The following is an 11,461-nucleotide window of genomic DNA, read 5'->3' on the forward strand; positions in this document are numbered from 1 at the left end:
TTAAATAAATATATATTTATTCAAAGGTAAAATTTATTACTAAACAAAACAGAAAATTCTTACTAAGTTTATTTAAGGTTTACTAATTCCTACTGATTTCAATTAACATTTAATGAATAAGTTACTCAAGGTCTTAAAATTTTAATTTGACAATGAATTTATTAAAATTGTGTAATTTCTGATCACAATCAGAACATTCACATTTTTTAAATGTGCATTAATAAATTATGCATAGATAAGGAAAATGGTGTAATGGTTTGCAGCAAACTTCTCAACATCTGTGATTTGACGACTGATAACCTTAAAAATAAGGTTCAAATATGTAATTATAGATAAATTTTAATTTTTATTATTTTAGTGCTAAGAAATGGCACCGACTGTTAAACAAAGGACTTTAATGCAAAATAAAAATGAAAAGAACAAGAAAAAGGAACCTAAGAAGTTAAGCAGAAAATCCGGCAGAGTGCAAATAAAGTATTGATTTTTTCCATTAAAATTGTATTTGGAAATGAATATTTTAAAAAGCCAACCCAAGATATTCTTTAATTGATGTGCTTTCAAACACAATGTTCATAAGTTTCCTTTTATAGTGGTTTCAGAATTTGAAGATATACATTTATAAAAGATATAAAATGTTTTTGTTGTATACGCCTTACTTTAGTTGTATTTATTTTTCCAGGGATTCATCAGATGCAAATATTCAGCAAGCTATTCTTTATCCTGAAGTAAGCACTGCATTTAAAGCACTTCTCTCTGCTCGATTTTGTGCAGCGATATGGTCAAATATATCAGATTGCGATGAAACTTTTAATTATTGGGAGCCTACACATTATCTACTCTTTGGACGAGGTCTACAGACATGGGAATACAGCCCAGAGTTTGGATTGAGATCCTATTTTTATTTATTGTTGTGTGGGATGCCAGCTTGGCTGTATGAAAAATTATTCAAACCAAATCCTATGTTAATTTTTTATTTGCTGAGATGTATTTTTGGATTCGTTTGTGCTCTGACTGAAGTTTACTTTTATAAGTGAGTTTTTTATTTGTAAATTTCGGTAGTTCTTAAAATCTTACTGGTTTAATACATTTTAAGGGCAGTTTCTCGTGAATTTGGAGTACATGTATCAAGGCTTTGGCTTTGTTTCCAATTGTTTAGTGCAGGAATGTTTATATCAAGTACAGCATTTCTTCCAAGCACTTTTTCAATGTATCTAGTGAATTTGGCCATGGCTTGTTGGTGGCATAGGCAATTCAAAATAGCTGTCTTTAGTATAGCTGTTGCATCATTAATAGGTAATTGAAATTTTACAATGGAACATTGCACTAACAAGGCTGAAGAAATGTATATTAGCATATATTTTGAGCCAAATCATATAGGATTATAAAAATCATTCTGATTTTAATGCATTAAATTCTAATCAGGTTGGCCATTTACTGCTGTACTTGGATTGCCAATAGTAGTTGATATGGTTATACGACAAGGAATGCTTAAAGAATTTATGAAGTATGCTATTGTGTCAGGGATTATTGTAATATTACCTATGATAGCAATAGATTCACATTATTATGGTCGTTTAATGATTGCACCTTTTAACATTATATTTTATAATGTATTTACATCTCATGGACCTAATTTATATGGTGTTGAGCCGTTTTCATATTACATTATAAATGGATTTTTAAATTTTAATTTCATATGGGTAAGTTCAATTTTTGTTTACTTAGTAAGAATTTTTATCTATTGGTTTTACAATGTGTGAAACAAAATATTTTGAAGCAATTGCTTTGAAATTTCATGTTCTGATACAATATGAAAGTATAGTAGAAAAATGTTAATAATTTTTTTTGTAGGTCTTAGCATTGCTTGCTCCATTAATATTAATTTATGCCTACTTCCTAGTGCCTGCAAAAGTGTCATCAACTCTTTGTGTGCCTCATTATCTCAGTTTAGGGCCATTATTTATATGGTTAATGATATTCTTTGCGCAACCACATAAAGAGGAAAGATTTCTCTTTCCAATATATCCATTAATTTCTTTATGTGGTGCAATTAGTGTTGATGGCATTCAAAAATTATGGTATCGATTCTTATGCGCTATAGCAAAAACTTCTAAGTCATTTGGCCATTATTTGGAATATACTAATTTTATGACAATCGGAGTTATTTTATTGACAAGCTTGATAGGTAAAATTATTTCATATATATTCTAATATTAATTAGATATTGTTTGTAATTCTCATATTTTTATAGGTATTTCTAGAATTCTGACTTTATTTAATAGCTACCATGCTCCAATGGATTTGATGATGGAAATTAATCGTTTACCAAATGACTACAATTTGAAATCTGATATAACATATAATCTATGTGTTGGTAAGGACTGGTATAGGTATCCAACAAGCTTTTTCTTTCCAAATAAAAATTTCAAATTGCGTTTTTTAAAATCAAAATTTGATGGTATGTTGCCAGCATACTACTCTGAGGAATATAACGGTACTAAAATAATTCATTCATATTTTAATGATAAAAATCAAGAAGCTACAGAATTATATTTCGATATAAACAAATGTCATTTCTTGCTAGATTTGAATACTGAAACAGATTCTGATTTGGAGCCAAATTATGCATTAAATACTAAAGATTGGAATGTATTGAAAAGCTTCCCATTCTTAAATAATCAAAAATCACATTCACTTTTTAGAGCATTTTTTATTCCGTTTTTGGGAAGTAATTATTTAGAATATGGTGAATTTAATCTACTATTAAGTACAAAATTTAGGTTGAGTTAATAATTTATGGATTTATTATATAATTGTGCATTTTGCTCCATACTTATGTGATACTTATTTGTAATAAATTAATACACATTCTCTTTAAAATGGGTTTATATTTATTATATATGTTTAACAAATAAATTATAGCTCATTTAAAATATCTTTTAGTGTTTAGCTGATTTACCTGTGGAAATTAATAGACATATGTTCATCAATTTTTTGTACCATAAAATCCGAAATGGAATTATTCCTTCCAAGACAACTGCTACCTGTAGAGCTCCGGATATAAAAAGAAAGGTAAGTTTATCTTGGAACTTTTACTATAAATATTTATGTATTTATGTCATATGTATTTACATATCCAGGTAAGTCTATTATATCTATGATTAAGTAGTGTTTTTACCGCAAACTTCACATTGTACTTGTGTTTCTGGAAACGTCAAATAAGCGAATCAGATTTGCTCAAGTCGCTTTCGCACTGTTGGGTGTTACCCAATTAATTATTTTGATTAATGTTTAATACCTCCACAATTTTACAATGGTTTCTTCGTCAACCAGTTCGTTAATAACTAAGAAGAAGGACAACGATGTGCAGGAAAATCTTTGGACATCTATATTGAGTGAAGTCCAACAACAAGGCAGCACCAAATTACCAAGTTGTAAGAATGTATTAGTACTGGGCAATAATGAAAGTGGTAAAACTACTCTAGTTGCCAAATTGCAAGGAGTAGAAGATCCAAAGAAAGGATCAGGTCTAGAGTATGCCTATATCGATGTCAGGGATGAATACAGAGATGACCACACAAGATTATCTGTTTGGGTTCTAGATGGTGATGCTGGGCATACCAATTTATTAAAATTTTCTTTATCGGAGGAAACCTTTGAACACACTTTGGTAATTCTAACTGTATCAATGACAGCTCCATGGGGTTGGAAAGAACAACTGGAACATTGGACAGAGATTCTTAAGAATCATATAAAAAATTTGGATTTGACTAAAGAACAGAGAGAATTAGCCCACAATCAACTTGTACATTGCTGGCAGGGTTATTGTGAACCAGGTGATGAATTGGACCCAGGCAGCCCAGTCAAAAGGTTACCAAAAAGAGATATGAGTAGAAGTAGCATTTCTGATTTGGATGATTCAGATGATACTTTGACAGAAGGTGCTCTATTAACAAATTTAGGTCTCGAAATTGTAGTGGTTGTTACAAAAACTGATTATATGACCACTTTGGAGAAGGAATTAGACTATAGGGATGAACATTGGGATTTTATGCAACAATGGATTCGTCGATTTTGCTTAGAACATGGAGCTGCTTTATTTTACACTTCAGCTAAAGAAGACAAAAATTGTGATTTATTGTACAAATATTTGACTCATAGAATTTATGGCTTTCCATTCAGAACTCCTGCTTTAGTAGTTGAAAAGGATGCTGTTTTAATTCCAGCCGGTTGGGATAATTTGAAAAAAATAAGTATTTTGCATGAAAACTTGCATACTTGTAAACCAGATGATGAATATTCAGAAATCATAGCACAGCCAGCTACAAGAAAGTCTGTAACTAGTAGGGAAAATGAAATAGTAGCAGAAGATGAACAAGTATTTTTGGCTCGTCAACAAAATCTTCTTCAAAGTAATGGAGTATCTAATCTACCACTGGGTCCAGGGGGAAGTACTTTGAGAGGCTCTGAGTCACCTTTAAGACCATCAGTTAGTCTTACAGCTCCTAGAACACCTTCAACTGCTGTACAATCGCCTAAAAAAATGGACGGTGTAAAAATGGTGCCCGGCACCCCAGGTGGTGAGGGTGTTCTGGCAAACTTTTTTAACTCTTTATTACATAAAAAAGCTCCCACTCCATTGAATTCTCCCAAAGTTAATTTAAATATGAGTGGATCAGAGTTGAGTCATGATCAACAAGCAGGCTTAAGGTCAGATGCTGCAGCTGAACTTGATAGGCTGACCAGAAATAAGAAAACACCATCTTCAGATGTAGATTCATCTGAATGCTAGAACTCTAACATTTTTGCAGTAACTGCAATAACATAATTAAACAAAGTTTATAGACATATTTAATTTAAAAATCTTGATATTTATATTGTTATTATTTACACTTCTATACTCGGTAATAATTTATTAATGCATAATATTTTAGCTTTATAATTAATAATTTGGTGCAAAATTCTTTATATTTAAATATATTTTACTTGAATTGAAACTTGTTTTTAATGTTCAACAAAAAAAACTTCCTAGTTTGCTAAATATATTTTGAAACCAAATTTAAATGAACTGGACAACATTTTTAACAATTTTTCTTAATATCCATCATTTTCAATTCATACATTTGTATCAATATTGCTATTTGAGGAGCTAAACTTGGTACAATATTAAAATGCAATATTCTAATAAGTAAAATAAATATTTATATTTATATGAATAGGAAGAATAATTTTTAATCACATTTCATATTTAAAGTTTGTTTACAATAATATATTAAAGCTCTCCATGGATAATTTCATTATCTATTTCATCTTCACCACACAAGGAAGTCAACTCATTGCATACCTGTAATTTAATGAACAAATGTAATGAATGTTTAAACTATTATTGTTTATTCATACCTTATTGTGTAAATTATCTGTGCTATGAACCAGAAACTGTATTATTTCATCTTCGTTATCACCAAGAATACCTTCACACTATATTCAAGAATATTAAATATAAATTAAATCCTTATTAAATATGATAGAAGTCTAGAATTTATAGCAATACATACATAAAATTTCAAGCTTTTATTCAAATCTCCATCTTGCACTACATCCACTTCAGACATCTTTGGATTCATTTTTCCATCCTTCGACACAATTCTCAGAAGAGTTAATTGCTTTGTTGTTTTCGTTACTGCACGAACATAATCGTCCATCTTATTACCTTGAACATGTAAATTATAATAATATACATGTAGATAAGGAATATATATATATATATATATATATATATATATATATATATATATATATATGAAAACGAGTCTAAACAATGAAATGACATACAAATAGAATCCAGTAAGTCGGATAAATAAACTTCAGATTTTGTATATGGTATTGTTTGTGAATTTGCATTTCCAGAACCATCCAATCGAAAGTTTCCTACATTTACTTTTTTATTTGGATCTACCGAGGCTATATCATCCAATAATTCATCTACTGTAGCTTGACATACTAAAAACAGTAAATAAATAATGTATTTATTTTTCTTATTTTTATTTTAGATTAAAACAACAAACTTACCTAAGCATTTTAATTCACCAAGATTTATTTGGCATTTTGCTAAAGTTTGCATTAAACATAATATTACTAATATAAAATAATAGTTCATTTTTTTATTGGTATATTTTCTGAAGATAGTATATTACTTGAACAAACAATGCTAGATAATAAATAACAAAAGAAGTTTTATGGTAATTTTCATAGTAAACAACGTAAGACACGTTGCTTGTTATGATTGGTTATAGGCCGGTTAGAGATATAATTAATTGAGGTCGAATTTTATTAAAATATTTTCGAATCGTAATCAATGGACATTAGTATTGCAATAGATAAAAGTCAATCTACTTTATTCATATGAAGTTCTTTTATTTTATTCATTTACTTATAAGAAAATGTTTTGAATGTCACATTTAACAATATATTGTTAAATGTGACATTCAAAACAGTGGTGGCAGCACTGGTTGTTATTTCGGCCTTAATTTTTGCCTATCTTTCTCTAAACATGAACCTGATTAGAAACATTTCATGTTAACCATTTTTCTTTGCTAAAATTAATTAAGTTTTATAAAATATCAATGAAAAATGGGCAAAACGTTTTTTATTAACTATATTTCCATTTTTCTTTAATTTTTTACCAGCACCACGTAATAAAGATTTCAACCTCTCTCTCATCTTTGGTGTATAATATTTTAGAATATTTTGTGGTGATTAGAGAACATTAAAAAATTATGTACATATCTATATATGAATACGTAAAATATAATATATTATAAATTTTATTAAAACACCAGTTGACAAAACGTCTAAAAGTATTTTTTAGCGTGGGGTGCATAGCATCATGCCTGAACTTCCCATACCGTAATTAAAAATCTTGGTACGGAACCCAAAAAAATTTACACAAAATGTGTAAACATTATTAAAATCGAAAATTTGTATCCGCACACACACATACACACACGCACACAAATATCAATTTTTTCTAATTTTCTAAGGTATGCCCCAGAACGTTAAAATACTTCGATTTTTTTGCAATTTTACTATAACTTGCCCTGTGGGAAGTTAATAATTGAGTAAACTAAATGTATTAGATTATAACTTAATCCTAAAAGAAAATACAAAAGGCAAGCATAAATGTGTGAGAATTGTTTTTATCATAGATAAGGGGTTTTCATAGTTTATAGCAGTTTTTTTTTCTTTACAGACAAAATTACCTAGCGACATCTTTTATCAGTGCATTTAAACAAATATTAGTCTAGCGTAGATGTTTGCTAACTCAATTTAAAGTGTCAAATTTTAACAATTATTATATTATATTAATAAAGCGTTTATCCTATTTTATTAATTTTATTTTTGCAACATAAATAAAACTCATTTTACGAAATATAATTAATTATTGAACCATGTTGAGAAATGCAAAAATCTAATATGAAATAATATATTTTTATCGTTTGTATATCTTAAAATAAACACAAAATTAGATAGCGTATAATGATTGGAAGTAAAGGTATAAAGAATAGTTAAATAATTCAGTTTTTCTACCATTCTGATACTATATCAAGATTGTTTTAAGGTGAGTTCATTTATAGGTTATGAGTAATAAAGCTATGTTTTAGGATTTGTTTGTTCATACGATGTTTCGTATGAAAAGCTATGGTTATTTTTAAATTTAATTACAGAACAAAATAATACATGCGAAAAATTACGAACGTTATCTATATAAATAACAACAATGTGTGCTGCAGTCGTCAATTTAAGTACAACCAATATTCCACCAATGTATTACAGAATATTATCGAAGTTTCCTCAAAATGTGATATTCTGCTTTGGATATGGTTCTGGTGTGAAAAAACAAATAGGCTACAATAAAACAGAGCCTATGATTGATATGATATTTTGTGTAGATAACTCTTATCGATGGCATGAAACCAACCTCGCTCAGAATAATAGTCATTATTCAGTTTTAAAATACTGGGGTCACAATTTCATAGCTAAATTCCAAGAGCAGTTTGGTGCTAAAGTTTACTTTAATACACTCGTACCTATTCCTGATGAAAATATTATGTTAAAATATGGCGTTATAAGTTGCAAGGATCTTGTAACAGATCTATTAGATTGGAGTGATTTGTATTTAGCTGGTCGAATGCATAAACCAGTGACAGTTGTGAAAGCGACATCAAATGCTCAACTACAAGCTGCTCTACATCTGAATTTGCATTCTGCTGTTCATGCAGCATTACTGTTGTTACCAGAATTTTTCACTGAATATGAATTGTATTATACAATATGTAATTTAAGTTATTCTGGTGATTTTCGAATGCTACTTGGGGAGGATAAAAATAAAGTTAGAAACATAGTTTTGCCTCAGATGGAAGAGTTCAGAATTCTATACAAACCAGTGCTTCAGGCTTTTCAAACTTGTTTAGATTTTCCACCTGATAAAGCAGAAAGTGCAAGAATCAGACAAGACATAAGCCCTTTAGTGAAGCTACATCATTTAAATCAATTACCCAAAAATCCTCAAAAAGGAATTGTGCGATACTGGAATAGAGGTAATTTTCAACAAGACACAGAAGATGTGCTAAGGGCTGTTGCTTATGACCCATACTGTGGAGAAGTTGTAAAAAATAGCGTGAAAAATATAGTATGGAAGTCAAGTATTTCACAGTCTTTAAAAGGAATTGCAACAGCAGGTTTTATAAAATCAATCAAATACGGTGGACGCAAGTTGCTAAAAACTTTTATATAGAAAATAATGTCAAATTAATATTTTGTAATGCTTATTACAAAATTGTAATTCTAGTTGAAAATAAAAGCCAGTGATTGTTTTAATTTATGTTTTATTGTGCTTTTTCCTTATAATAATTGCAATTCCCAAGGGTGCTACTAAATTGCTGATGCAAATAATAACTTAAAGTATAAAATAATCAGGTTAATTAAAAGGAAAAGTGCATCTTTAATCTATATTTTTTATTTTCAGATTATCATGTTTTCTGATTCAAGTACTGATTCAGACTCTGGTATTCGATTTAAAACTACAACTACTCGTCAGGTAAATGATAAATCAACTATAAGATCACGGTCACCTACAAGATTAGATAGACGTGATAACTTATATGACCGCCGAGATGACAGGTCTAGAATTTCTTCTAGAAACAGAGATAACGATGATAGGAAATCAGATAAATTTGAATGCTCTAGATCTCATTATAAAAGTGACTCAACTAAGTCAGACAGATGTCGAGAATCTGATAGAAGTCGCGATGGTGTTCGAGGTCGAGACTTAGATAGGCAACGAGATTCAGATAGAAATCGAGATTCTGATAGAAACCGAGATTCGGAAAGAAATCGAGATTCAGATAGAAATCGAAATTCAGAGAGAAGTCGAGATTTAGATAAGAATAAAAATTTAGATAAAAACCGTGATGTAGATAAATATCGAGATTCAGCCAAAAGTCGCGATTCTGGAAAAAGTCATGATTCAAATAAAAATCGAACATCAGACAGAAGTCGTGATATAGATAGAAGTAGAGATTTTCAAAAAGATAGAGATTTAGATAAAAAGGAAGAACCTGAAGGAAACAGATTAAGAGAGAAAGATCGAAAAGAAAATAAAAGCTATAGAAGCCTTGATAACAGTAAAGGTAAAAGTTCATCAATCGAAAGAAAAGCTGCGCGTACTGATAATAATATCTCAAAATCTACTCACACTGATGATGCCATGGATAATGAGAGAAAGGCCACAAAAAGCAATGATGATGTAAGAAATACAAAGGAGAGTAAATATGAATATGAGAGTGATGAAAACAAATCAAATGATAAAACTGAAAGCAATAAACTCAAAAGTTCTAGTGGAAAAAAGGCTGAATACAATACAAAGAATAATATATTAGAGAAAAATGACACTTGTAATGAAAAAAATGGAAAAACAAAAATGAAAAAATCAGATGACTTAAATGAAACTTGCACTAGTGGCAATGACAATGATAAAAATGACAAAAGTACAGATTTATTAAGCGATTTGAGCCTGGAATTGATAGAATGTAACGAAAATAAAAATTATGAAAATGATTTCAAGCACAAATCAAAAAAATTAAAACGACCTAAACACAGTAAGAAACACAAGAAGAAAAAACTTGATTTAAGTGAAGGTGAGCTTACACCCTCTGATAATGATAATGATCTAGAAATGTATAAAAGATTTTCTTCTACTGAAAAGAATATATATGATCAAGAATCCAGTTCTAGGGATCTCATAGGACCAATGATTCCTCCAGAATTCAGAAAAACTATAGAAAATACAGAAACTAAAAATATTATAGAAATATCAGATTCTGGTCAAATTAGTTCAGATGATGATACTTATGGACCATTGCCAACATCAAGTACTAAGATGACAAAAGCACATTATGAATTAGAAAAAAGAGCTCTTGAAATAAAAATGGATAAGATGAAGGAATCAGATGCACCTGATGAAAAATTGAGAGAAGAATGGATGATTGAGCTACCCGATTCAAAAAGCCGACATTTAGGCTTAGGGCCACGGAAATTTAGAGCACGAGAAGGTCCAGATATGAGCGACAGGTATCTCTTCTAATAAAAATAATGCATTTTACATTCAATGTCTTACAATAAAACATTTTGACTTATAGATCAATATGGACTGATACACCCCAAAATAAAGCAAAATCAAGAGGTGAGACAGAAAGTGAAACTAGCAGACGAATTGCAGATGAAGCAGATAGATTAAGAATCCAGGAGAAAGACACCCAACAAGAAAAAATTGTGAAGAAATTAAAAAAGAAACATAAGCGAAATGAATCTTTACTTGAAATACACGAAAGAAAAATGAGGAAAAAGAAAAAGGTATATTAAAATGCATATTGTTTCTAAATGACTTCTAGAAAAGAGGAATTTGTATATGCATTGCATTTTTCTTCTTGAATAATGCTTTTAAATGCTAATCATTGTTCTATTATAAATGTTTTAATAAATGTTTTTATTCAATTTAAATATTATGTGGTGATAATAATATTACTATAAATACTTTTTAGAAAGAAAAAGAAGCAGGAATGAGTTCAGAACGAAGAAGATTTGATCGCAATATTGATTTAGGTGTTAATAGATTTGATGAAGCACAGAAAAAAACTATAATAAAAAAAGCACAGTTGTTGGATACGCGATTTTCGAGAGGAGAATCTAAATATCTATGAAGAGTTTTAAATGTGTTTAAATGTGTAATTATTTTATATGAATAAATTTTACCAATCACATCGTTCACTCTTCTATACTATACTTTTACTACACTAGATATTTTCTTTGCATTCAAGCAATTGCATTATTAATAATATTATTTACTAATATAATATTATGATTTGCATCAGACAATGCCCCTGACTGAGATTCAGTACTTATA

General features: G+C 29.4%; 4 protein-coding genes across 5 annotated transcripts; 3 read left to right on the top strand and 1 right to left on the bottom strand.

The window, feature by feature from the left end:
* The first annotated feature begins 291 nt into the window (after nucleotides 1–291).
* Nucleotides 292–11,258, top strand: LOC113371685 (alpha-1,2-mannosyltransferase ALG9-like). Of its 2 annotated transcripts, XM_026612333.1 has the most exons (9): nucleotides 292–474; nucleotides 680–1,030; nucleotides 1,094–1,293; nucleotides 1,423–1,700; nucleotides 1,852–2,185; nucleotides 2,252–2,780; nucleotides 9,670–10,629; nucleotides 10,698–10,911; nucleotides 11,100–11,258. In XM_026612333.1, the coding sequence occupies exons 1-9, from the start codon at nucleotides 368–370 to the stop codon at nucleotides 11,256–11,258; spliced, it is 3,132 nt and encodes a 1,043-aa protein (XP_026468118.1). In that variant the 5' UTR covers nucleotides 292–367. The 2 variants fall into 2 exon arrangements, with proteins under 2 accessions (XP_026468118.1, XP_026468119.1); XM_026612334.1 differs by lacking the exons at nucleotides 292–474; nucleotides 680–1,030; nucleotides 1,094–1,293; ... (1 more) ...; nucleotides 1,852–2,185; nucleotides 2,252–2,780 and adding an exon at nucleotides 7,485–7,618 and having other exon boundaries at nucleotides 9,026–10,629.
* LOC113371686 (cytoplasmic dynein 1 light intermediate chain 2) lies at nucleotides 3,184–4,901 on the top strand. Its single transcript, XM_026612335.1, has 2 exons — nucleotides 3,184–4,412; nucleotides 4,446–4,901. The coding sequence occupies exons 1-2, from the start codon at nucleotides 3,314–3,316 to the stop codon at nucleotides 4,790–4,792; spliced, it is 1,446 nt and encodes a 481-aa protein (XP_026468120.1). The 5' UTR covers nucleotides 3,184–3,313; the 3' UTR covers nucleotides 4,793–4,901.
* LOC113371688 (protein seele) lies at nucleotides 5,254–6,304 on the bottom strand. The gene is made up of 5 exons (XM_026612337.1): nucleotides 6,070–6,304; nucleotides 5,833–6,000; nucleotides 5,556–5,710; nucleotides 5,401–5,478; nucleotides 5,254–5,344 (listed from the first exon to the last, which is right to left on the bottom strand). Exons 1-5 carry the CDS (start codon nucleotides 6,155–6,157, stop codon nucleotides 5,273–5,275), a joined length of 561 nt encoding a protein of 186 aa, XP_026468122.1. The 5' UTR covers nucleotides 6,158–6,304; the 3' UTR covers nucleotides 5,254–5,272.
* Nucleotides 7,583–8,857, top strand: LOC113371687 (phosphatidate cytidylyltransferase, mitochondrial). Its single transcript, XM_026612336.1, has 2 exons — nucleotides 7,583–7,618; nucleotides 7,725–8,857. Exon 2 carries the CDS (start codon nucleotides 7,778–7,780, stop codon nucleotides 8,792–8,794), a length of 1,017 nt encoding a protein of 338 aa, XP_026468121.1. The 5' UTR covers nucleotides 7,583–7,618; nucleotides 7,725–7,777; the 3' UTR covers nucleotides 8,795–8,857.
* Nucleotides 11,259–11,461: the final 203 nt, after the last annotated feature.

The sequence above is a fragment of the Ctenocephalides felis genome, unplaced genomic scaffold (assembly GCF_003426905.1).
Source record: "Ctenocephalides felis isolate EL2017-DRISC unplaced genomic scaffold, ASM342690v1 CF-g0.4_SCAFFOLD_01492, whole genome shotgun sequence".
Classification (NCBI taxonomy): Eukaryota; Metazoa; Arthropoda; class Insecta; order Siphonaptera; family Pulicidae; genus Ctenocephalides; species Ctenocephalides felis.

Coding starts and splice junctions, on each gene's coding strand:
- LOC113371686 (XM_026612335.1), top strand. CDS start 3,314: ATGGTTTCTTCGTCAACCAGTTCGTTAATAACTAAGAAGAAGGACAAC. Junction 4,413..4,445: donor TCAACAAAATCTTCTTCAAA/GTAATGGAGTAT, acceptor CACTGGGTCCAG/GGGGAAGTACTTTGAGAGGC.
- LOC113371687 (XM_026612336.1), top strand. CDS start 7,778: ATGTGTGCTGCAGTCGTCAATTTAAGTACAACCAATATTCCACCAATG.
- LOC113371685 (XM_026612333.1), top strand. CDS start 368: ATGGCACCGACTGTTAAACAAAGGACTTTAATGCAAAATAAAAATGAA. Junction 2,781..9,669: donor CTATTAAGTACAAAATTTAG/GTTGAGTTAATA, acceptor TAAAAGCTATAG/AAGCCTTGATAACAGTAAAG. Junction 10,912..11,099: donor AAATGAGGAAAAAGAAAAAG/GTATATTAAAAT, acceptor AATACTTTTTAG/AAAGAAAAAGAAGCAGGAAT.
- LOC113371688 (XM_026612337.1), bottom strand. CDS start 6,157: ATGAACTATTATTTTATATTAGTAATATTATGTTTAATGCAAACTTTA. Junction 5,711..5,832: donor CGACTTACTGGATTCTATTT/GTATGTCATTTC, acceptor TACATGTTCAAG/GTAATAAGATGGACGATTAT. Junction 5,479..5,555: donor ATAAAAGCTTGAAATTTTAT/GTATGTATTGCT, acceptor TCTTGAATATAG/TGTGAAGGTATTCTTGGTGA.